Genomic DNA, 23,670 nt, shown 5'->3' on the forward strand with positions numbered 1-23,670 from the left:
CTTGCGGATTTCCATACATCGAAATACAAAATAATATATTATTTATTAGTAGACAAATACCAGAATATAGAAGGCCAAACCAAACTCTAGGAAATAACTTTAAAATACATTATTTTTTTCAAAAACGTTTGGATCTATAAATTACAATAATAATCTCATCACATCTGTCAGTGAAATGAGTCAAAAAAACATAGGTTACCGTCAATTTATATGATTTCAATTTCAAATACTCGACGCTCATTGGTCGTGACGAAATCGTCTTCCTCGACAAAATACGGAATGTTTTCCAACATAGCCCTCTGACATAGCCCGCCAATAGCCCGCTATAGGGAGTATAGGGAGTTGAATCACAGAGTTGAATATCCTTCCAATACCAAACCAATACCCAATACATGCCAATACATATAAATTTTAAAAAACATGCGTATAACAATTTGGTTTTTTTGCGACGGCGCAGTCTTTAGTGTAAATAAACCATAGAGAAATATAAAATAAAAGAGTTGTCATTTCCATAGTCAAGAGTAGGCAACACGTTTAACGAGGATCGATTGTAGCGCACCCTTGAGCCCTAACTGAACTAATGGAAATATGACAGACGTAATCGGTAAAATAGGTATCTGCATTACCTACCACAAAAAAGGCGGGCAGTTTAAATGTGATTATAAAATTTTATGTATTTTTAAAAATATTACGAAATTAAAACTGCAAAAAATATAATGAAAATTTATTTTTAAAAACGGATTATTTGGTAAGTATAAACTATTGTACACTTTTCAAATGCTTACAGTTAAATGCTAAATTAAATTTGATAATATAAAACATTAATATAAAAATATGCTGAATTAACCTCGAGGGGTAAACCGCTGATGAATTTCTGTACACTAATGCCAAAGTAATGTCAAATAATTTCGTACTAATACCAATAATACCACGAAAAAATACCAACATCTTGTATCTTGTACACCAAAATACACCAGCGGTGTACCCCTCGATTAACCTATAGTATCAGAGTATTATAAAACATATTTAATAACGCTACTAACAAAGCATATAAGATCGCACGGTTTTCAATCTATGCCATTATAACAGATTAAGATTTAAATAAGACATCACCAAAAATTAATTCACCTTTAAGTTGGATTTATAAACTCAGCAGTTGAAGTTCAGTTGAGGTAGCAAATGTTCAACACTGTAAAATGAAGACGCAAATTTATAGTCAGTTCATTTTACGTTCACGGAGCTCAGATACGGGCAATGTCTTTACAAATCGAACTTGCTTTGCATGATACCCTTTCCTGGATCGTGTTCAAATCACATCACCGACTGAACAAAATATTACATGATGGCTGCAAAACACATAGCACAAAACATAAAGTTCAAATCATAGAGAAATATAAGTTCTCCGGTTCCTCGGGAAATAACACTTCCTCCATAATTTCTGTACGCACAAACACAAAACAAACAAAGTATATGCTACACAAAATAATAACAAAATTCCAAAATTCAAAACAAAATTGTAAATAATTGCAAAATACAAATAATTTGCTGTCATGTCACTTGTCAATCTTGTCATGATACGTGACAGGTAGCAGGTGGCGACGCTTTGGAGCCCTAACTGAACTATGCAACATTATGGCCAAGTTAGACAACCTTTCAAACACTCTTTTATTTTAGTTACTTTATGAAATAAACGACCTAAATGGTTAAACAATACGTCAACTTTACAAATATACGATCATAGATCATAGCTCATAGCCATATCATAGTGATCATACGATTTGTTATGAGACTATGAATCCAATATTGCACATTTTACATTTATTTAATAAAGTGTAAATCAACAGTTTAACATGGATGATGATTGTTGTGAATTGCTCAGGTGTTGTTGTGAATGTGGTCTTTGCCTAGGTAACTGACAGGTTTTCACAATATATTTTTACCTATTTTTGTTATTAAAAACCTGTTTTAGGTCTTTGTTGCTTGTGCTGTAAAAGTAATGATTCAAATCACAACTCAAATCCGTATGCAAGTAAGTAAACAAGAATTATTATACTGAATTATTACGAACGGAGTAAGGAATTTAACACCGATTCCCAAATTTTATCTTAAATCCTTTTTCACATGATGTGTGACGTATCGATCGTATGACGAATTATATATATTTATTATTTCCATGAAAAGAGAAAAGGAGAGGCATAGATCCATAGATATAGATGATAGATGAAAGCATAGGATGAAAGCCTTTATGAAAGCATGATGAAAGAGAGTGGAGCAGAGTGGAGAAGAGAGATCGAGAAAAGTATTTGACATAATTTGTCATCTTTGACATGATGTCATATGTCATGTCCACTTTTGGCTTATGTCATATGTCATGTCATGTCATTTGTCTTCACTTATCACTATTTGTTTTTTCGTCACTTATCACATCACTTAATAGAAATTAGAAATACTTGAAAATAATAGAAAAGTGATGTTTAATTATATCATTCTTCCTTATTCGTAATATTAAGTCTTATAATAAATTAGAATATATTTCACATCAATCATTGGTAAAAAAAAGAACGTACTATCGCTTTTATACCTTAAAAATGGACCTAGTCGGACCTATTATTGTATTTATTATCATAATTATTATTGTTTCAATTTGTGGTTGGTGTTGTAAAAGAAAACGTGAAGGTACAGTATATGGATGTAAGTTTGAGTTTGTTACTCGCATCTTTGTTGAGTTGGTTATTTGCATCTTTCCTTTCTTTGTAACCAAGGTCAATTTATGTGTGAAAGAATCATGTTTTGATGGAACTTTTGATACTAATGTCATTTACTAATCACCAGTATACTTGTCTTATATGAAATTTTAAATTTAGATGGTCCTGGTAATGTAACAGTTACTACTCAGCCAGTACCACAGCAGCCATATCCAGTTCATGGTGGACCTCCACCAGGGGTTTATGGAGGAACTTCTTACCCACCACCTTCAATGCCTTTGCCTCAAGCAGGTAAAATAGAAAATAATATATTAATGCAATTTTAAAGTTTACATTTTTAAAATTATTAACATTTTTTATAATTCACAGGCTACTATCCTCCCCCTCCAATGGGTATGTTTATAGCATTGTTTAGTAGGGCTTCTCTTGCATGTTTAGTAGATTTATATAGTTTTAAGTGCTTGGAAGTAACTGTGATAGTTATACTGTTAAAATTTTATCTTGTTGTTTTAAGACAATATTTTTATAATAACTTTGTTTAGTGACCGATTGCTTATATTACAGAAACACTTTTATAATTGTGTTATATGTATTTAACTTTACAGCATAATGTATTTAAATATCTATTTTAAAATATGATAAAGTGCTAACAGGGGAAGACAGTATTTTCAACAGTTTATATATTATATATACATATACTTAATCTGTTAATTGATAATAAAAATGTTTTTCATATAAATAATAATTCAATTAAGTAATTAACTTCGCTATGCTAATGGTGAGCATCTGATTTTTTAAGTAGATTCTAATTCATTTCAATTATTCATTATGATGAAAAGAAGCTGTGCATTTTTTAGTGTATTGTATTATGTGTGAATTCTTTTTTACTTTTTTTTTAATAATATGGAGTTTGCATGATGGTTAAATTTGAGTATATATTTTCAGGATATCCTCCTCATGGAGCATATCCACCAGGACCGGCTCCAGGTGGATCACCATATCAACCTCCAGGTAAGATAAATAATAAAGTTATATATCTTAATAGAAGATTATTTTCTTTTATCTATGGTTATATATTATGTGGTTTCAAGAGCAAAATTAATTAAATCAACTATTTTCTTTCAAATTGTGTAATTGATTTTTAATATAATGTACAGATATCTGTTCTAATAATATTTGAGTTATGCCCACTTGCACCGTTTGTATAAACTTTGTTTAAAGGCTAAACAGTGATTAACTATACATATTTTATTATAGTTAATCACTGTTTAGCCTTTAAACAAAGTTTATACAAACGGTGCAAGTGGGCATTAATATTGCAACTTTAATGCCCACTTGAACCGTTTGTATCACAAAACATCCCCCTTTAGAACTTCGTCTGTCATGTTAAGAAATGAAAGTAAATAATAAAGCGCCTCTCGTGTTTGTTCGCACACTAAAAATTTCAATTAATATCTGTATATATTTTTAATAATTTTTTAAATTTACATTTTTTTAATTGTATAGTAATATATTACATTTAAATGGAATATATTACATAACAATTATGTCAATTAAAAGATTACAAGCTTGTTTTCTAACATTTTTTAAATAAAACGAATTATAAAATTTCAATATATGTATATTTGTCGTAGGTATGAAATAAGTGAAATATAAAATGTACAATCGCTTACTTACATTGCAATAAAACTTCCACTTTTAGTTTTGCAATCCAAACGCAATATTTCTATTTCACGGATAAAAATATCCGACAACACTAAAATCACTGAAACTTCCGCGGCTGACAACGAAAACTGGAAAATATAACGGCACTTTTTGTTTTTGACCTGCATATCAACATTACGCTGTACTATTATGTTTTCGTTCTTGAAATAATATAAAATATCTAATTATAACTTGTAAATTTTAATATTTTAACATGATTTTAACTATTTCTGACAATAACTAACTTTTTGTTATCAAGATGATACTCTGAGATGATATTTTAGACGGCAACCACAAAACATCCCCCTTTAGAACTATTTCTTTAATGGCCAAAAGCGGGAGTAAAAGACCAACCGCCCGAACAAACACTAGAGGCGCTACCGGTCATCAAATGGTGTAAAAATTGCGAAAATTTAATCATCTAATTTTAACACAAGGGGTCGCGCTTAACTTTTTCAATTTTAATTCAATATTCATTGTTTTCAAATTATATTATTAGACTTTGTTGTATTTTGTGAATGTATAAATGTTTTCTTAGTATAAAGTTGCATTATAGTAATTTAAATTATATTACATACATATTTAAGGTTCAAATATTATGACATATATGTCAGTTGCCGTCTAAAATGTCATCTTGATAACAAAAAGTTAATTTTTGTCAAGAGTCGTTAAAATCATGTTAAAATATTAAAATTTACAAGTTATAATTAGATATTTTATATTATTTTAACAACAAACACATAATAGTACAGCGTAATGTTGATATGCAGGTCCAAAACAAAAAGTGCCGTTATATTTTTCAGTTTTCGTTTTCAGCCGCGGAAGTTTCAGTGATTTTAGTGTTGTCGGATATTTTTATTTGTGAAATAGAAATATTGCGTTTGGATTGCAAAACTAAAAGTGGAAGTTTTATTGCAATGTAAGTAAGCGTTTGTCCATTTTATATTTTACTTTTTTCATGCCAACGACAAATATACATATATTGAAATTTTATAATTCGTTTTATTTAAAAAATGTTAGAAAACAAGCTTCTAATCCTGTAATTGACATAATTGTTATGTAATATATTCCATTTAAATGTAATATATTACTTTACAATTATAAAAATGTAAATTTAAAAAATATATTAAAAATAAATAAAATAATACAGGAATTAATTGAAATTTTTAGAGTGCGAACAAACACGAGAGGCGCTTTATTATTTACTTTCATTTCTTAACATGATAGATGAAGTTCTAAAGGGGGATGTTTTGTGACGGCAACTGACATATATGTCATAATATTTGAATTTTAAATATGCATGTAATATAATTTAAATTAATATAATGCAACTTTATACTAAGAAAACATTTATACATTCACAAAATACAACAAAGTCTAATAATATAGTTCGAAAACAATGAATATTGTATTAAAATTAAAAAAGTTAAGCGCGACACCCTGTGTCAAAATTAGATGATTAAATTTTCGCAGTTTTCCCACCATTTGATGACCGGTGGCACCTCTAGTGTTTGTTCGGGCGGTTGGTCTTTTATTCCCGCTTATGGCCATTAAAGAAAAAGTTCTAAAGGGGGATGTTTTGTGGTTTGTATAAACATTGTTTAAAGGCTAAACAGTGATTAACTATAATAAGATATTATATAGTTAATCACTGTTTAGCCTTTAAACAAAGTTTATACAAACGGTGCAATTGGGCATAAAGCTGTTCAAACAGATAAAGATGTTTAAAAGTTTAAACAGATATTTGATAACTTTACATTTATATTAATTTGTAATATAAACAATTGCATATTACAAAATATACCAGCAACTATTTTAAAATATTTTTGTTTTATAATAGTTTAGGATTATAATTTTTGAAAAAAAAATATTTTTTTTCTGTTTTGTTAATAGAAATCTATAAAATAAAAGCGTTTTTTCCAAAACTGCGTTGAATCCAAACGAAAATCAACTTGTCAGTGGCCTATTACTGGAAATGGATCCAACACAAAGACATAAGCATTATTTATATAAACATTAATTACAACACATACCGGGGTTGCATCGTCGGACGGGACATAGCAAATCCCAAGTAAATTTTAATGCGGTCAATTATTGACTTCCCTAATTATTTCAGAGAATAATTCTATTTAGGTTTATTGAAGAGCACTAAAACCCACATTCAAAAGAATAACTTTAGATATTTTTGATTAGCTTGTTTACGAGTTATCGCCGATTTCTTTTTAAATATTTCTCCTTTCTTATGACCTTGTATTTATAATAATAATAATAATAATAATAATAATAGTTCTTTATTTAGCAAAAATGCTACTTAACAACAATTTTTTACATATATGTAATTTCACTTAAATATCCAAATTATCAGCGTAATACTTAGAAACTAGTTTCTTAAATGTATAAATACTATTTGCCAATTTAAAATCGTCTGGTAGTTTATTATACAATTTCAATCCATCAAAGAACAGCTGTTTTTGAAGTTGCGATGTAGATACTTTAATTATATTATATTTATTTTTATCTCTTATATTATAATTGTGACATTCATTTCTACAACGCACAAATATATCAAAATACTTAGGCAACAAACCATGCTCGATCTTGTAGATTAAAATCAAATTGGACCGAGTTCCACTGCAAAATGTTTAACATTGTTTTTACAGGTGTGTATTTATTACACCCTATAATGATTCTCATACACTTGTTCTGCAATAATTGTAACCTATGAAGATCTCCCCTTGTACATGCTAATAGTAATGAGTTACAATATTGAAAATGTGGATAGATTATTGTATTGTAAACAGTTTTTCTAGTCCACAGAGTCAATTCTTTAGACACTCTTTTAAACATTCCAATTTTTTTACCTAACTTTTTACACATATAGTCAATGTACAAGGAGAATCTCAATTGCGGGTCCAAAACAACACCCAGATACTTAATTTCCGTTACAAGGTTTATTTTCACTTGATTAATGTGCAATAGAAAATTATTATCTGTAAACTTCTTACAATTTATTTTACTGCCGAAAATCATCGCCTTCGTTTTTGAAGCATTCAATTTCAGTTTATTACCACAAAGCCAATTATACAAAATATCTAATTCGCTATTCATTAGATTGACGATTTCGTTAAAATTGCTTCCCGCAACAGAAATTAGAGTATCATCAGCAAACAAACTAACAAATGATCTATTTATAACCCTATTCATTTTATTAATATACACTAAAAACAATAATGGCCCAAGTACACTTCCCTGAGGCACTCCTAATTTATTTTCAATGTCCAGTGACACACTGAGCTTAATTCTAGTTTTTTGAAACCGTTCACTTAAATAACTACGAAACCAATCAATTACTGTACTTTTAATACCATAACTGTACCGTTTTTCAATTAGTATACTACGGTCTATAGTTTCAAACGCACGCTGCAGATCAATAAATACACTAACCACCAAGTTTCCTCGACTTACTTCATTACGCCACTCTGAACACACATATTGCAGCGCGGACTCGCAAGAATGTTTTGCACGAAACCCCGACTGTCCACGGTAGATGAAGTTTCCCTTTTCCAAGTATTCTCTCAACTGTTCAGCAACGATAGTTTCCAGAATCTTGTCCACCAAAGGTAGCAAATTAATTGGTCGAAAGTCCTCAGGTTTTTTTGGGTTCTTAACTTTTGGTACCGGTACAATAGTCCTTATTTTTAATTCTTCAGGAACTTTACCCGTAGACAATGATGTATTTATCAAATAAAGCAGTGGATAACCCACTATACAAAAAATACTTTTCATCAACTCTATACTTAGTACATTATCACCTGTTGACTTATTTTTAAATTGAAAAACTATTTTTCTTAGCTGGCTTAATGTAACCCGCGAAAAACTTGAAAATTCTGTCTCTACTGCTTTTAGGCTATTCGCCAAATCTAAGGTACCACAAGGGATACTATTTGCAATTTGTGTAATGCTATCTCTATAAAATATATTAAATTTATTCTCGACCTTTGTATTGCGGTCCCCACTGTCAAACTGAATCTTTTCCCATTCCACACTACCTCGATCCTTCCCAATGAGAAGCTTCAGTGTGTGCCACATTCGATTGCTATCACCTCTGCACTTGTCAATATTTTGTTCATAAAATTTTATTTTTTCTGTTCTAGACACATGAACAAAGTTGTTCCTCTTTTGTTGATAATTTCTCCAATCCACTTGATTTCTAGTAAACTTAAATTTCTTATATGCGTGATCACGTTCATTCCGTGTTTGCAATACAGTAGCGTTCATCCAGGAAACATGACGGCGATTAACTTTGCTCAAGGGAGCTATGGTATTTACAACTTCATTAATATTCTGTATGGTCATTGTATATAATATCTACATCTGTTGAAGTATAATTCCAAGACTTGGTATTAAGTTCCGCTATTATCTGTTCCATGCACTCTTCATTTAGTTTGCGTTTATAGGTGTCTTCTTGTTTCCTTGTATAATCACGTGACTCGAGATAGCATCCAATAATCATGTGGTCTGATATCTGTGGAAAATTTCGCGGAGCTTCCACAAGATTATAATCGTTAGTAAATATTAGATCGATCAATGACGATGATACATTAGTTATTCTTGTGTCGTCTTTAACAATTTGAGTAAAACCGGCGTCTTGGCTTATAGCATTTAATCTTTCTTTGGCTCTATTGTCATAATCAAAGCGAATGTTAAAATCACCCAAAATAACAGCGTTATTACTCGCAATAACCTCGTCCTCAAGTAGTTCTTCAAAAAATAACATGAACGTATCCAAATTGCCGTTTGGGGAACGATACAGTGAGCCAATCACAACAGTTTCGACACTGTTTCCTTAACAACTGAAGCTTGGATATATTCTTTTATATAAATTATTACACCGCCCGTGTGTCGGCTTTGAGAGTAGCAAACAAAATGTCCAAAATCCATCAATAAATAGTTCACTGTCGAGGAAATCGTCCGTTACGTGTGTTTCATTTACGCAGATAATCAAAGGATTGCTATCACGGGTGAGTTGTCGCAATTCATTTATTTTATTAGTAAATCCTTGAATATTGATACACAGACACAGTTCTTTAATTTGTTTTAATGGCTATTCAAAATTAACGTTCAACCTACGTTTCTCTAAGTGCCTCTGATACGAAACACAGCCACGATCAAACACTGAATGATCATAAGAAATATTTGGCACATTCAAAACAGTACTAACATATTTACAATTTGCACAACATTTTTCTTGTGAAGTACATGCCTCGGATTTGTGATTTCCCGCGCATTGTGAACAGGTATTATGTTCCTGTCGACACGTTCTAGTCATGGTACAAAGAATACAAGGTATGATCGATAGCGGCTCCAATTTCGTTCAGTTCGCGCATACCACCTGTGACGTCACTAGGAAAATGAGGAATAAATAAAAAATAAAGAAAGTTGACAGGAGATCTGCATTTTAGAGGTTATGGCTCTGGTTATGGTTAAGAATTGTTTATTTTTAAGACTTTTTAGTTCGTTTAATTTAATAATTACTAAAACCAGCAGTTCCAAAAATATATTTAAAAATAATAATTATCTATTAACATGGATTTGGACGATAATAGGTAAAAATACTAAATTTATTTCTATATTCGGTATAAAATTGTTTATTAGGTTTTTAGTTTGCGATGTTTATGGTAAATAATTTTCATTTTCATTGCCTCTGAATTCACATGAGGACAGAGTTGAGGATATCTATGGAAAAGTAACCACAAGAGGAATTGTTACATCATTTAAAAAATGTTGGGAAGTTTATTGTTTCCCATCGAAAAGTAGAAAATGCCAATGCAGATGAACGTATTGTAATTGTGATAGAAGTAATTCTAAGGGTGAAGTTTATTATAATTAGTGGAAGTAATACCAAGGGTGAAGTTTATTATAATTAGTGACCTGTGCTTCTTTTTATATGTAGATGTTTCTGGTTTTGAGAATAAATCGGTTGAACGACACCCAAAATTTAAAGGAAGTATTTGCATACCCAGAATATGCCCATCAAGGATTATATAGCTCAAATTTCCTTTAATGGTAGGCAATTATTCAATGCAAATTAACTTTTTAAGTGACTGAAATATTAAATAGTTTACAATATGGTATATCACTAAAAATATATTACTTTTAGGTACAATTAGGGCCCGATACATTTCAAAAAGTAGAATATTATTTTATATTAAATGAGGTATTGTACTAACAATCAATTTATATTAATAACGGAGATTAAAACATAACAGAATAAATAGTTCTTTTTTTTATACTACTACTACAAAAATCAACTATAGAATACAACAGTATTTAAAAAAATAAATAAAAAGTGATGTTCCGGTCGAGATTCGAACTCCGGTCTCTCGCTTCCTAGCCCGACTTCTTATGCACTGCTCCACAGTAACTTGCTTAGCGATAATTCAATGACGGTATATAAACAAAAAAAAAACAGGTTTATAACAATATCTTGACGATTTGGCCTGGCGCGCGGAGCGTGCTGACCAATAGCGCCTGTTATCACCTGTGACGTAGCGACCAACCTGCGCAATATCATACCTTGTATTCTTTGTACCATGCGTTCTAGCCATATGCCCAAATTTCCAACACTTGAAGCAACGCAGTACGCTAACATATTCGTAAACTGCAAAACAGCCCCATTCATAACGTATTTTTTTCTGTTTCATAAAATAACTAAAAGCTTGATGTGATGTTTCCAGTATTACGTTAAATTTTTAAATTTACTTATGAGCACCAGTCAAGGTAAAAGATAACTGTCAAATGAAGTTGTCATTTCAGAAATTTACCTATTTAGTGCTTTATTATTATTAAAAACTCATTCCTACATCGGAAATCTTAAAGATGTATTTATAAATACAAATTAATAGTTTAGTTTAGTTTAGTTTAGTTTATTAATTCCTTTTAATATAAATACATGGTACTTAGATTATAGGATCGTCGAAAAATATATACAGAAAACAACAATTTTTGATATAAAATCATACAAATAGAAATATAAAACAAATATATACCGTTTTTATACACAAACAAAAACAATTCTAAAGAAGAAATATTATTATATATCTGCTGACAAGCATGGAATTTCCGGCTCCCAGAAGAATTCGTCTAGGGTGTAGTAGCTCCATAATATAAAAAATTTCTTTAAATTAAACTTATTTTTTTTGTTTAGGTTTAGAGAGTTAAACTCTACGGACACCCTTCTCATTTTATTTAAACACCTTCTCCCAAATATCGATGGGTTGTGTTGTCCCATAGTAAGGCGCGTATATGGGATATCAAATTCATCTTTGTAGCGGGTGTTGTGACTGTGAACTTCCCGCGGCGCCGCGCCGTCGGGATAATTCTTCCCCATTCTTAATTGTAAATACAATAATTGAATATAAATACAATGAATATAAATAAATAAACTTGGTATGACCTCTCCATGTTAGCTTCTGGTCTAGATGTACGCCCAGGAATTTACTGCAGTGGACACTCTCAAGAGACCGATTTTCGGCCTTCACTAACAAACTATAGTCGAGGGATCTATTCTTTGTAGCAAACTCTACTATATTAGACTTGGAAGCATTTAGTTTAAGTCCATTATATGGTAACACCAGCTCAGCATTTGCTGGACTGTCCAGTTACATTTGTCAGTTCGCTCCCTATAGGTATCTGCCTGTATTATGACGTTACAGTCATCCGCGTATAGGATTGGTATACCATACGTGGATGTTTTTTGTGGTAAATCATTAATAAATACATTGAATGACGTTGGCGATAGACAAGAGCCTTGAGGTGTTCCTAGGCTAATTTTTTCCATCTCAGATCTAGTACCGTCCTTCTCAACTAACTGAGTTCTGCTAGACAGATACGATTTTAGCCAGTTCAGAGGAGGGCCCCGAATACCCATGCAGTTTAATTTATGAATTAAAAGTTCATGATTCACCGAGTCAAATGCACGCGTCATATCAAAAAACAAACCACAAACAAATTTTCGTTCTTCTAAGCCTTTTATAATATTTTTTGTAGCATTATTAAGTCCGTTTCTGTGGAGAAATTTGCCCTGAATCCATTTTGATGGGGAGATAAAAGATGGTATTTTTCTAACAACTTACAAAGCCTTTGATTAAAATATTCAAAAATTTTAGCAAACTGGCTCTGAAGGGCTACAGGTCTATAGTTTTTTGCTTCGCGTTTATCCCCCTTACCTTTATAGATTGGCAAAATTCGAGATTTTTTAAATATGTCGGGATATATCCTCTGTGCAAAACTATGGTTAATGACCACCGACAAAGGATATGATATTTCCGCAACTTCGATTAATAAAGTGCCCGGAAGACCATCGACGCCGTATGATCGTTTATTGGATACTCTGTGTATAGCTTTCAAAATTTTTTCAGGATTGGTTGGATATAGAAAAAATGGCCTATTTAAAGAATTATTGTTAAAAAACTAGATTTTCTTGTTTTGTGTGGTATTATCGACAAAAAACTTATTTAATTTATTACAAATTGTTTTTGTATCTGAAATAATAACATTCTCGGAGAGTGGGTCATATAAATGCGATACGGATAAACTATTTCTACTTCCTTGTCTGTTCTCGTTTGTGACCCTCCATGCTGTTTTATTTATATTTTTTGAGGAAGATATACGATTATCGTTAAACGTTCTTTTTTCATATTTTTAACTGAGCATATTTTGAATTCTTTTTCGATACAGATCTTTTCATTTAAAACATTTATACAATCAAGGCCGGCTTTTAATATGATGCAGACTCCACCTCTCTTGAATTCCCTCCTACAAAATGAGCTAGCCACTCTATAATTACCAAAACTCAAAGAGCTAATACTACCCTCTGTCCAATGCTCTGACAGATAGCAGACATCGATTTTGGATTCATCCAGAATTGCTTCCAGGCTTATCAGCTTGTCTGGGGTCAATCCCTGAATATTAAAATGCATTATGTTGATGGTATCTCGATCATGGTCCTGTTTAAAAAATCTTCTTCGTTGTCGGAAACACCTGTGCCGTAGTTTCTTAAGTCCTGAGGTTTTGTCTTGTTAGATGGGAAGTGGAATCTGTCGATCCACGTTCCATTGGGCCATATATTTCCATCCATGATTTCGTTCTTTTTGTCGAATGGCGCGCGAATTCTAAACGATGCCACTCTGTCGCTGTTTTTCTGTTCTAACTTTGTACACTCAACTTTGCAGATCTGAGAAATGTGAGATATTATATCATCTTGAGATGTATTTCTATTCAGACGAGTAACATAAATCCAGGCATGCTTCTCAACAGCTTTAAGACTTGTCTTCTCTACATTGCTACCTTTGATGTACTTCTGCTGCTTGGGTCTTCCGGATTTCTTACGTTGTTGATGCGAAAACTCTCTATGGGATTTGTTAATAGCTCCGGTTTTTTCGGCGCCCTTATTCGACAAATTGTTGCTATTTGTCTCCCTCTTGTGGTTTACCTTAATAACGCTTGGATTAAGTCTAGATTCCTCTATTTGTTGGGTTCCAGTCAACGTTATGGTTGTAGATGGCGGTGACTTTGTTGTTTTGGTTATATTATTGCCAATATTTTTATTTTCTTGGTTTTGGTAAACACTCAAAGATTTTTCTAGTGTGGGTATTCTTGTGCCTTGCTCCTTGATTAATGTAGACTGTGTACTTACAGTTTTCAGAAGCTCGTTCAATTTCTTGTCTAAATTCCGGAAGACTGCTGACAAAATTGATGTGTTTTTGACACATTGATCACAATAAAACCATCGTAGATTAGGACACTCTGGTAAGATTTTACTTTCATTTCTTCCGAGATTGGTACAATGCTTATGCACTATTTGCTCACATATTCCGCTACATTTAATTATAGTATCGCTTTGCTTAAAATTCACAAAACACTTGTTACAATTTTGAACATTATTTATAGCTGCCGCCATCTTTAATATGAATTAAAGTAAAATAAAGTAATCAATTACAAGGTTAATTATAGTATTATTACAATATTCAATAACATATTATATTAGGTACTATTAAATTGTTAGAACTTTAGGATTTAAGAAGGTGTTCAAATATTCTTCCATGGACTGTTAGACTTCTCTTCTTACATTCGCTCTCTCTCTATTGCATTCGACAGAAATAGCATTTTTTAACTCGTCTAGATTTGGGTATTTTTTATCCTTGTATATCCTGTTTTTTAAATGGCCCCAGAGAAAGAAATCATTTGGCGAAATATCAGGAGACCTTGCTGGCCAATTTACTGTATGATTTAGGCCAATAACGTTTCCGTTAAAACTATTGTCTAAATATTCCCGAACAGCCAGGGTACTATGTACCGGGCAGCCATCCATTTGGTACCAAACTTCCTGATTTTCCCTAGCGGCATCATGTAAAGCAGGTAAAATATGATTTTCGAGTAGTTCCAAATAAGATTCTGCTTTTAAATTTCGCGTAAGAAATAATGGCCCGATAATATTATATCCGAATATCCCTGCCCAAACATTTACTTTCTGTGGATATTGCGTACTTGTTTCGACAATCCTGTGTTGGTTTTCTTTGTTCCAATATCGATAATTTTGAACATTGGGTCCATTATTTAAGGTAAACGTGCATTCGTCAGTGAAACATATGTTTTTTAAAAATTCCCTATCCGTGTTTCCATCATATCAAAACAAAACGCCTGCCGCCGTATTTCGTCCCCATCTCGTAGCTCTTGGTGCTTTTCATATTTGAAGGAATAGTATTTATGTCGTTTCAAAATTCGAAACGCTGTAGTGTGATCTATTCCTATTTCATCCTCAAGTCTCCTTGTGCTGATCTTTCCATCGTTCTCTTCCACGCACAATAAAACTTCCAAGTCGGTATCATTTCTTGCATCTTCTCTTTGTTCCTGCCTTGCTTCCCATCTGCAGTTATTTATTAGGGTACTTTTGGTCTCAAATCTCTGGATATTCCTTGCGATTGTAGATTTTCCAGTTATCGGTCTATTCGGATACAGAGCAGCAAACATGTCCGACACCTTTTGATAACTATTTCCTTGATAATACCATTTAATCATCAATACTTTTTCTTCGGTAGTGTAATTCATGGCTAATATTTTCGATGTAGGTATGAGTTTTTAATAATAATAATAAAGCACTAAATAGATAAATTTCTGAAATGACAACTTCATTTGACATTTATCTTTTACCTTGACTGATGCTCATAAGTAAATATAGGGCCATAAGAAAGGAGAATATTTAAAAAGAAATCGGCGATAACTCGTAAACGGGCTAATTAAAAATATCTAAAGTTATTCTTTTGAATGTGGGTTTTAGTGCTCTTCAATAATCCTAAATAGAATTATTCTCTAAATTAATTAGAGAAGCCAATAATTGACCCCATTAAAATTTACATGGGATTTCCTATGTCCCGCTCGACTATGCAACACCCGGTATATATTACTGTTGAGCCGCTGATAAAACTATTATTTGCACAATTCTGTCAGTCACAATCATAATTGTTTTTTATATAAAAGTAAATTAATGATTAATAAAATAAAGTAATATTAATGAAAAAAATGCTGTTTTGAAAATAGAACGTAACGTCATCATTATTTGTCAATTATGCGTTTTATTTTCGAATTCTGATTATGCGTTTTAGGTTTAGGGTGTCTGAGATCAGTTCATATTGTTTAGAAAAAAATAATTACATTTTGAATTACTAATTCAGTGAATTCCGTTTTTGTTAAATTCATGTAGGGGGGGTATGTTATAGGCCTTTATTAATTTTGATTGTCTTTCAATTTATAATTTTGGGCGCATATACCAGTTTTTTTCAGGTAAATGGTACCTATTTTAAAAATAAACTTATGAAAATACTTGTGATTCTATACAGTAAAGTACACTTTGATACTTATTTCAAAATGCCTAAAATAATTAAACACACTTGTATTTCTTAAACTGTATAAAAAGCATCAGCAACAGGCTTTATTTAAAAAGGCAGTTAATTTGTGTTTAGATAACCATAACACTACACACGTTTGCATTGTAACAGTGGTGGCTTGTCAGGGTAGGCCTCTGAGGCCTTTAAAATGAACTTATGACAATTCTACAACACATTCAACACTATCAAACTAAAAAAAATATATAAATACATCCATGGTCAGGCGCAATGTAAACCGTGTAAACCCAGCCAAAAAAGTACGCGACTCCACAAAGGCGAAATAATTGTTGGGAGAGTTCGAATTGCCTACCTATTATGAGCGACGATTTAAGACCATGCGAGTCGACGGCCGACGACGGGGTACACCTCTATCGCAGGGTTGAGGCGAGATATTTGGCGCTTGAGGGTTTGTTTTCATTGGTAGTTTAAATAATCTGACTATTGACTGTTGAAAAATGCGACAACGTCTCAATCTTGTATGCATGACTCATGAAGTTAAAGTGCAGGTAGTGAGTACAGCGTAGGTGAATTAATTAGCGTATGTTTTTGTTTTTATTTGGACATTTAAGGCGAGAATTATTTAGATTGTTTGTGTTTCTAAATTTAAGTTTATATTTAAATAAAAGTATTTTAACTCTAACAAAAGATAAAGAATTTTAGCAGTTTTTAAAATTCAATGCAACAAATAATATTGTTGAAATTTGAAGGTTAAGCCTTTCTTCACCGGTAAGAATTATTTTATTTATTGCACCGGCACCCGTTCCGAGGAAGAATTGAATTTTAGTGTTTCTTTTTTTCCTATTCACTATCAATTTCTTTGAATCCTATTCATAACGTTATTCTTTCTGTACTTGGATCACTGGTTTTCTAAAACGAAATGAAACTGCAAAAGGGCAAATATTAAGGAGTCATAAATTTCCGCGATATTTAACGATAAGAGGCAAGGTAGGCAATAGGTATTTAAGAACGTTTCAAATATCTTGGTACTAAACCTAATAGGTTTCGTACCATTTAAAAATTAGTACAACGTGTCGCAGAATAATACTTCATAGGTGAAATTTATTTTCCAACCAAACCAAACCTTCCTTCACGAGCCGCCACTGCATTGGAATTACTTCAAATATGGCATCTACGGCCAAAAGTGATTTACCAGTGTCTCTTTTCTCGCATAAAATAAGTAATAAACTTTGCGATGAGAACTTTTATTGATAAAGAAAATTCAAATTAAAAATCAAAAAGTCAGAATAAAAAATCGTTTGACAGCCCATTTAAATAATAATAACAATTATCAAATAATAATAACAGTTACCAAATAGGTAATAATAACAATTACCAATGTTCAGTAATTTACGAAATACCTTAATGATGTCACCAATATGTTTCATCTGGTTGTCAAGAATAGACTACCTATTTAACTGCTCAGCTTACGAAAAGTTTTATACATATTTTTTTTGTTTTGTTTAATCTCTATTCTATATTTGAATGTACAAAATATCTTACAGCTAATAAATAATTAAAAAAATGATTCGTTGCCTGAGGCATTCTGGAAGATATTTGATAAATGCCAATCGCGCAGCCCAAAGTAAATTGAAAACCGGACTGTCGCTACTCGTCGGTTTACTTGCTCTGCTAATACTTGTAGAATGTAGAATGTAGAATGTTTAGAAGGGGAGTTAATCACCGCGACCTTATAGATCTATTGTGTGTTCCCCTTTCTTGAGTTATAACGAGTTATAACTCATCATACAGTCTCAGGGCTTTAAGAAAAGCCAGTATCTGAGACGGCTCCACAGAGGCCAGCTCTCCATCCTCGACATCAGACGTGCCAAGGTTCATGGCACGAATGGTCGTCGTCTCGGCACACTCAGTGATAAGGTGTTCTGGTGTTTCCCCATTTTCCCCACAAAATCTGCATTCGCCGTTGTTTCTCAGTTTCAGCCTAATGAGGTGTTCGTTGAGGAGACAGTGTCCTGTTAGAAACCCCGTGACAATCCGAAGATTGTTTTACTTAAATCAAGGAAAACCTTTGATTTTCTCGGTCATAAGTTCTAAGGAACTTTTCGAGTGTCTTAGACCGTTGGAGGACACCCATTCCAAGTTACGGATGGAGTCTTCCAGATTCTTCAGTTCCGCTTTCAGTTGGTTCCCGTTTGGAAAACAGAACGGTTCTGGTCCAGTTAGTGGAGTGTTCGCTCCTTTCCTACTAGATCATTTGCTTTTTCATTGCCTTCTATCCCTTGGTGAGCAGGCACCCAGAGTAGGAGGACTTTATTTTCTTTGCCTAATTTGTTGAGCTTCTCTAGGCATTCTTTGACCAACTTCGAATTGATGGTTACTGAGTTGATCGCGTTAAGTGCTGCTTGACTATCGGATAGGATGGCAATTTCCTGTTTTCGATAGTTCCTATCCAAGATAAATTGTACGCATCTTTCGATAGCGCAAATTTCTGCCTGAAGGATACTGGGGTAGGTGCCCATTGGTTCGGAGTATTCAGTTTTCGGCCCAAATACTCCTATCCCTGTCCCTGCTTTGGTTTTGGAAGCATCAGTATACCACGTGATGGTATGGTCTTTTATATGCTGAGTAAGCGTTTCTTTCTTCCAATCCTTTTTATTACTCAATACTACAGTGAGGTGTTTCTCAAAGTTGTAAATTCTTGGTATGTCATCCACTGGGAGTTGGAGAAGTGGAATTTTCTTTTTGAGGGTGTTCCAAGCCCCTGACCTGAAAATTCTCCCAGTACTGTTTCCGTCAATGACCATTCTAATCATTGTCGCATTGGCATAACTACCGACGACAATATGCAGTGGTGTTAGGTCTAGAATGACCTCCATTGCTGCTGTTGGACATGTTCTCATGGCACCTGTGATGCAGATACATGCCAGTCTCTGTACTTTGCACAGGGTTTGCCTTGCTGTACGTTGCTCTAGTTTTGTATACCAAGCAACTGCTCCATAAGTAATCATGGGTCTTACTATCATGGTATACATCCAGCGCAAAATGTTAGGGGCGCAGCCCCACCTATTTCCCGCCAGTCTTCTGCATATCATGAGAGCCTTTGTGGCTTTGCTGGTAATGTTCTTAATATGCCTGTTCCAGAGAAGTTTACTATCCAGGGTTATTCCCAGATATTTCACTTCCTGTGATGGCAGTATTTCCTTTCCATCTAGATGGATTCTTTTCAAGTTTTTCAAACTTCGCTTTCTGGTGAATGGCACTACTGCGGTTTTATCTGAGTTAATACTCAGCCCGACAGTCCTGCACCATCTCTCAGCGATGCGGAATCCTCTTTGGATAATATCACACAGGGTGCCTTCATGTTTCCCCTGTGCAATGATGACTATGTCATCTGCGTACCCTATGCAGTGTATTCCCGCTAGAGTTAATTCTTCCAGTAGTTCATCCACTACCAAGCTCCACAGTAGGGGGGAGGTCACTCCACCTTGTGGAGTTCCTTGCGTTGTTTTAACAACTACAGTTTTGGTACCTATCTCAGCCTCTGCTGTTCGTGTTGAGAGCATTTCCCAAAACCAGCGAATTATCGTACTGTTCGCCCCTCTTGTTTCAAGAGATCTCTTGACCACCTTGTGAGGTATATTGTCAAACGCCCCTGCAATGTCCAAGAAGGCACAAAGTGCTGTTTCTTTGCTATCCAGGCTTGCCTGTATTCTGCTAATACTTATATACACTTTGCTGAAAATACGTTAAAGTGATATTGAATTGTCCATCACATGGAAAACATAATTCTAGTTAGAAAAAATGTAACTAAAGTTCTTATATATACAGGGTGAGTCTTAAAATAAGTGCAAATACTTTTAGGGGTGGTATATTTCGACCCCAGAAACACGATTATGATTTTTTTTCGCGAAAAAAAAATAAATTTGGAATTTTTTGAAAAAAAAATTTTTTTTAGTCTTTAGTTAAAGAACTTCGGTTAAAACACATTTTAATATTTTCACTATTGCTCTACAGTAAAATAATGTTTTTTTAAACAATATCTATATCTTTGTGGTAGGTTCATCTCCAGTAACAAGCTGATTTTCGCAGTGGCGTTTTGGAAAAGATAGCTTTTATTTTTTAGATTGCTGTTTAATAGCTAACTATTTTTTAAAGATATATCTATATGTTTTTTTTTTCTTATTTATAAATATATAAATAATCTATAGCAATCGTTAAATTAAAATTGACCAATACCCACGAAAATAATTTATGAACGATATTTTTGTTGATACAGAGAAAAAAAGACATTAAAAGAGTTCGATATATGTATTTCCTCTTTTTACTTTACAGGGGGTTACCCACCTCATCCAGGATTTCAACACCAGCCACCGCCCTACGATATAGCAGTATCACAACCCCCAATGCATCCACCACAGCCTATCCACGAAGGATATGGAAAACAAGCTCCTTATAATCCCAGTTATCAAAGTTAAGTTAAAACAATAATACAATGAATTAAATCAGATTGGTTGTTATCTTAAATCGTCCATTATCACTTATAGTTTTCATTGACGTTTTCAGATTATTATTATTATATATTTCCTACGAAAAATAAAAAATAAACAGTGAAATATTACTAGCACCGTTGGAATTACTATCTTTAATTTAAAACATCTATAAAATTTAGTCAGGAATGGAATAAAAAAATATAAAAGTTTCTCAGAAAACTTTCTTAATAGGCAAAGAATCAATTTATTTCAGTTACTGTACACATCTTCAATTAAACCGATATAGTGACATTTTTTTCTTCGCTGTGTTTGCAGTTTTTCAGATAAGATAAATAGAGATGAGATGAAAAATATTTTCTTATTTTATAATGAATACACAATAAAAAAGATAGTTCTTTTAATTTAGGGATTATTCATTGTAAATAATATAAAATTACATTTACTCACCGGCACAAATAATGAACACCTTAAAATTTTGATGTATTTTAAAGTTTTCTATATTGTGTACTAGTGGACCGATTTTGATGATTTTTAAAGCCCTTCACATAATAATATGACTTTTCAATTGACAATGACATTAGAAAAACAAAAACTCTATTAAGATGTATCTAGATGATAAAGCGATTTTTAAATTTCTTGCTTTGTTAACATATTCTACAGGGTGTTTCAAACTTTTACCAAAATATTAACACTTTGTTTTCCCTTGTATAATTGGCATATGGGCAGATTTTCATTTTTAATTTAAAAAGAAGTACTAAAATATCACGTAATTTAGCTACAAATTGCTTGAAAAATAATCAGAATGGTCCAACGAGAACAAAATATATTATACTTTAAAATACATAGGTACAAATTTTAAGGTGCCCGTTTTTCGTGTCGGTGAGTGTATATACATATTTTTATATTTAAATTTATTGTTATTTAGAGTAGATCTATGTTTTTATATATTTATCAAATGGGTTCATTTTATTTCTTAATGTATTTTTTATTCAATTGTGTCATCGCCATTTTAGCGTAAAATAGGTATATTTCAAATGGCATTTATAAAAAATTATTATTTGACATTATCTATTTCTTAATGCGCACAAAATGTCTCTCAAAAAGTTGCTTGTAGCAAATTGGACCATATATTATTTTTATATATAATTTGATAATTAAAGTCTGTCCAAGGAGTTAGGGAAGATTTTGACGTAGGACATCCAAAAAATGACAAATGATACAATTTACTGTAAATTAAATTAGCAGACAACTGTCATGTATATTCTTGTTGGACAGACTTTAGACGAATATATTAGGCATTGAGTATTAACAAAATCATGTATTTTTAATCAGTGTCAATTCCAAGATTTTTTGATACGTATATACTCAAAAAAAAAGATTTACGAGTTACCCTAAGTCATTATTATATGCATGGTTTGATCAATTTCTTCATTATCTTAGTAAATAATTTACCATTTTTGTGATACTTTTAAGAGCTGTTACAACCCCTAAATGGATAAATAAATATAAATATTCTAGTTATTATAATTATATATTATGCTTATAAATATTTATGAAGTATTAAGACTGTATGTATTTATGTTAAATGTACGAAATAAATACAATATTCTTTATAGCGGTATTTTGTTTTATTAGACAATCATCCTATAGTTTACAGGGCAAATAATAGATTTTTTTTCATAATGAGATTAAATTTACTTTTAATTGAATAATACCGGGTGCGTCTCAAAAGTGGCTCACCCCTATAGCCTTTTTTACTTGTTCACGGAAAAAAAGAGATTTGATACGTTAGTATATGACAATTAGAATTGATTGACGTATTCAATTCTGATCGGCCATTTCCTCTTTTACCGGAAATTACTGCAACTTTTGATTTTTAAATAGCACTCGGTATTTTTTTACTTTATTCGATAGAAAATGACACTCTGAATAGAATGATATGTCAACTTTTGACATTTTTGCTTAACACAAAATTGTATTTTAAATTTCAATCTAGGCTCCACGGTTTCGACGGCTGTGTTAAAAACACTAATTTTTAATAAGGAGACTTGGAAAAATAGATTTGATCTTCTAATGTTTTTAGTGTCTTATCCTTATCTTGGTCGGTTAAAAGATGCATCCAAATATCTCAATTTTTTTCAAATGGTAGATGGTAGATTTTTCACGATGGTGGCTTATCAGTATATTTGGGAAAAAGCATTTTTTTACGAATAATTTGGTACCACACATTTGGTATTTTGAGTCAAATTGTCGTTATGAATCGCATGTTGCAATTTCAAATAAACCATATTCGAAATAAGAACAAAATACCGAAGGTGCCATTTAAAAATCAAAAGTTGCAGTAATTTCCGGTGAAACAGGAAGTGACCGAAAACAAGTATTGAATACGTCAATCAATCCTAATTTATGTCAAATACCAACATACCAAATCTCGATTTCTTATCTGCAATAATAAAAACGTTATATGAGTGAGAAATACTTTTGAGAAATACCCGGTATAATTTTGGAATACCCTTATTTGAAAAATATCAAAAGTATTTTTAAATCAAAAGAAAAACGTTTGAAATTTTCACAATTCCAAACCTATCCTATAACCGAAACTTTTGAGACGCACCAGGTATGTAATTAGAAAGAAAAGGTGGCTTTAAATCTTATTAAAATTTATAAAATAAATAATATAGAAAATACAGACAACTGATTTTGTACTCTGTATTTTCCCGGATATATAAAATTTAGTTAAAAATCCGGTATACCTCGAATAAAAAGATAAAAGATCCATCCAAATACTTGTCCAATGTGATGCGGTCTATGCATCACGCGGTCTTTATTGCCAGGCTTAAATAATACAATTTTGCTTATCATTAGCAT

The 23,670-nt window shown here is 32.2% G+C and overlaps 1 protein-coding gene across 6 annotated transcripts; it reads left to right on the top strand.

Annotated features, from left to right (window-relative positions):
• Window positions 1-1,583: 1,583 nt before the first annotated feature.
• On the top strand, window positions 1,584-22,178 carry LOC115888976 (proline-rich protein HaeIII subfamily 1-like). Of its 6 annotated transcripts, XM_030908868.1 has the most exons (6): window positions 1,584-1,908; window positions 1,970-2,029; window positions 2,865-2,996; window positions 3,075-3,098; window positions 3,651-3,716; window positions 20,645-22,178. In XM_030908868.1, the coding sequence occupies exons 1-6, from the start codon at window positions 1,851-1,853 to the stop codon at window positions 20,785-20,787; spliced, it is 483 nt and encodes a 160-aa protein (XP_030764728.1). In that variant the 5' UTR covers window positions 1,584-1,850; the 3' UTR covers window positions 20,788-22,178. The 6 variants fall into 6 exon arrangements, with proteins under 6 accessions (XP_030764728.1, XP_030764731.1, XP_030764732.1 ...); XM_030908871.1 differs by lacking the exon at window positions 3,075-3,098 and having other exon boundaries at window positions 1,594-1,908; XM_030908872.1 differs by lacking the exons at window positions 1,584-1,908; window positions 1,970-2,029 and adding an exon at window positions 2,372-2,676.
• Window positions 22,179-23,670: the final 1,492 nt, after the last annotated feature.

Source organism: Sitophilus oryzae, unplaced genomic scaffold, assembly GCF_002938485.1.
Source record: "Sitophilus oryzae breed Bouriz unplaced genomic scaffold, Soryzae_2.0 scaffold_810_pilon_pilon, whole genome shotgun sequence".
NCBI classification, from domain to species: domain Eukaryota; kingdom Metazoa; phylum Arthropoda; class Insecta; order Coleoptera; family Curculionidae; genus Sitophilus; species Sitophilus oryzae.

What these genes read in the sequence shown, in the direction of transcription:
- LOC115888976 (XM_030908868.1), top strand. Translation starts at nt 1,851, where the DNA reads ATGGATGATGATTGTTGTGAATTGCTCAGGTGTTGTTGTGAATGTGGT. An exon ending in TGAATGTGGTCTTTGCCTAG is followed by an intron (nt 1,909 to 1,969) that starts GTAACTGACAGG and finishes AACCTGTTTTAG; the next exon opens with GTCTTTGTTGCTTGTGCTGT. An exon ending in CTATCCTCCCCCTCCAATGG is followed by an intron (nt 3,099 to 3,650) that starts GTATGTTTATAG and finishes ATATATTTTCAG; the next exon opens with GATATCCTCCTCATGGAGCA.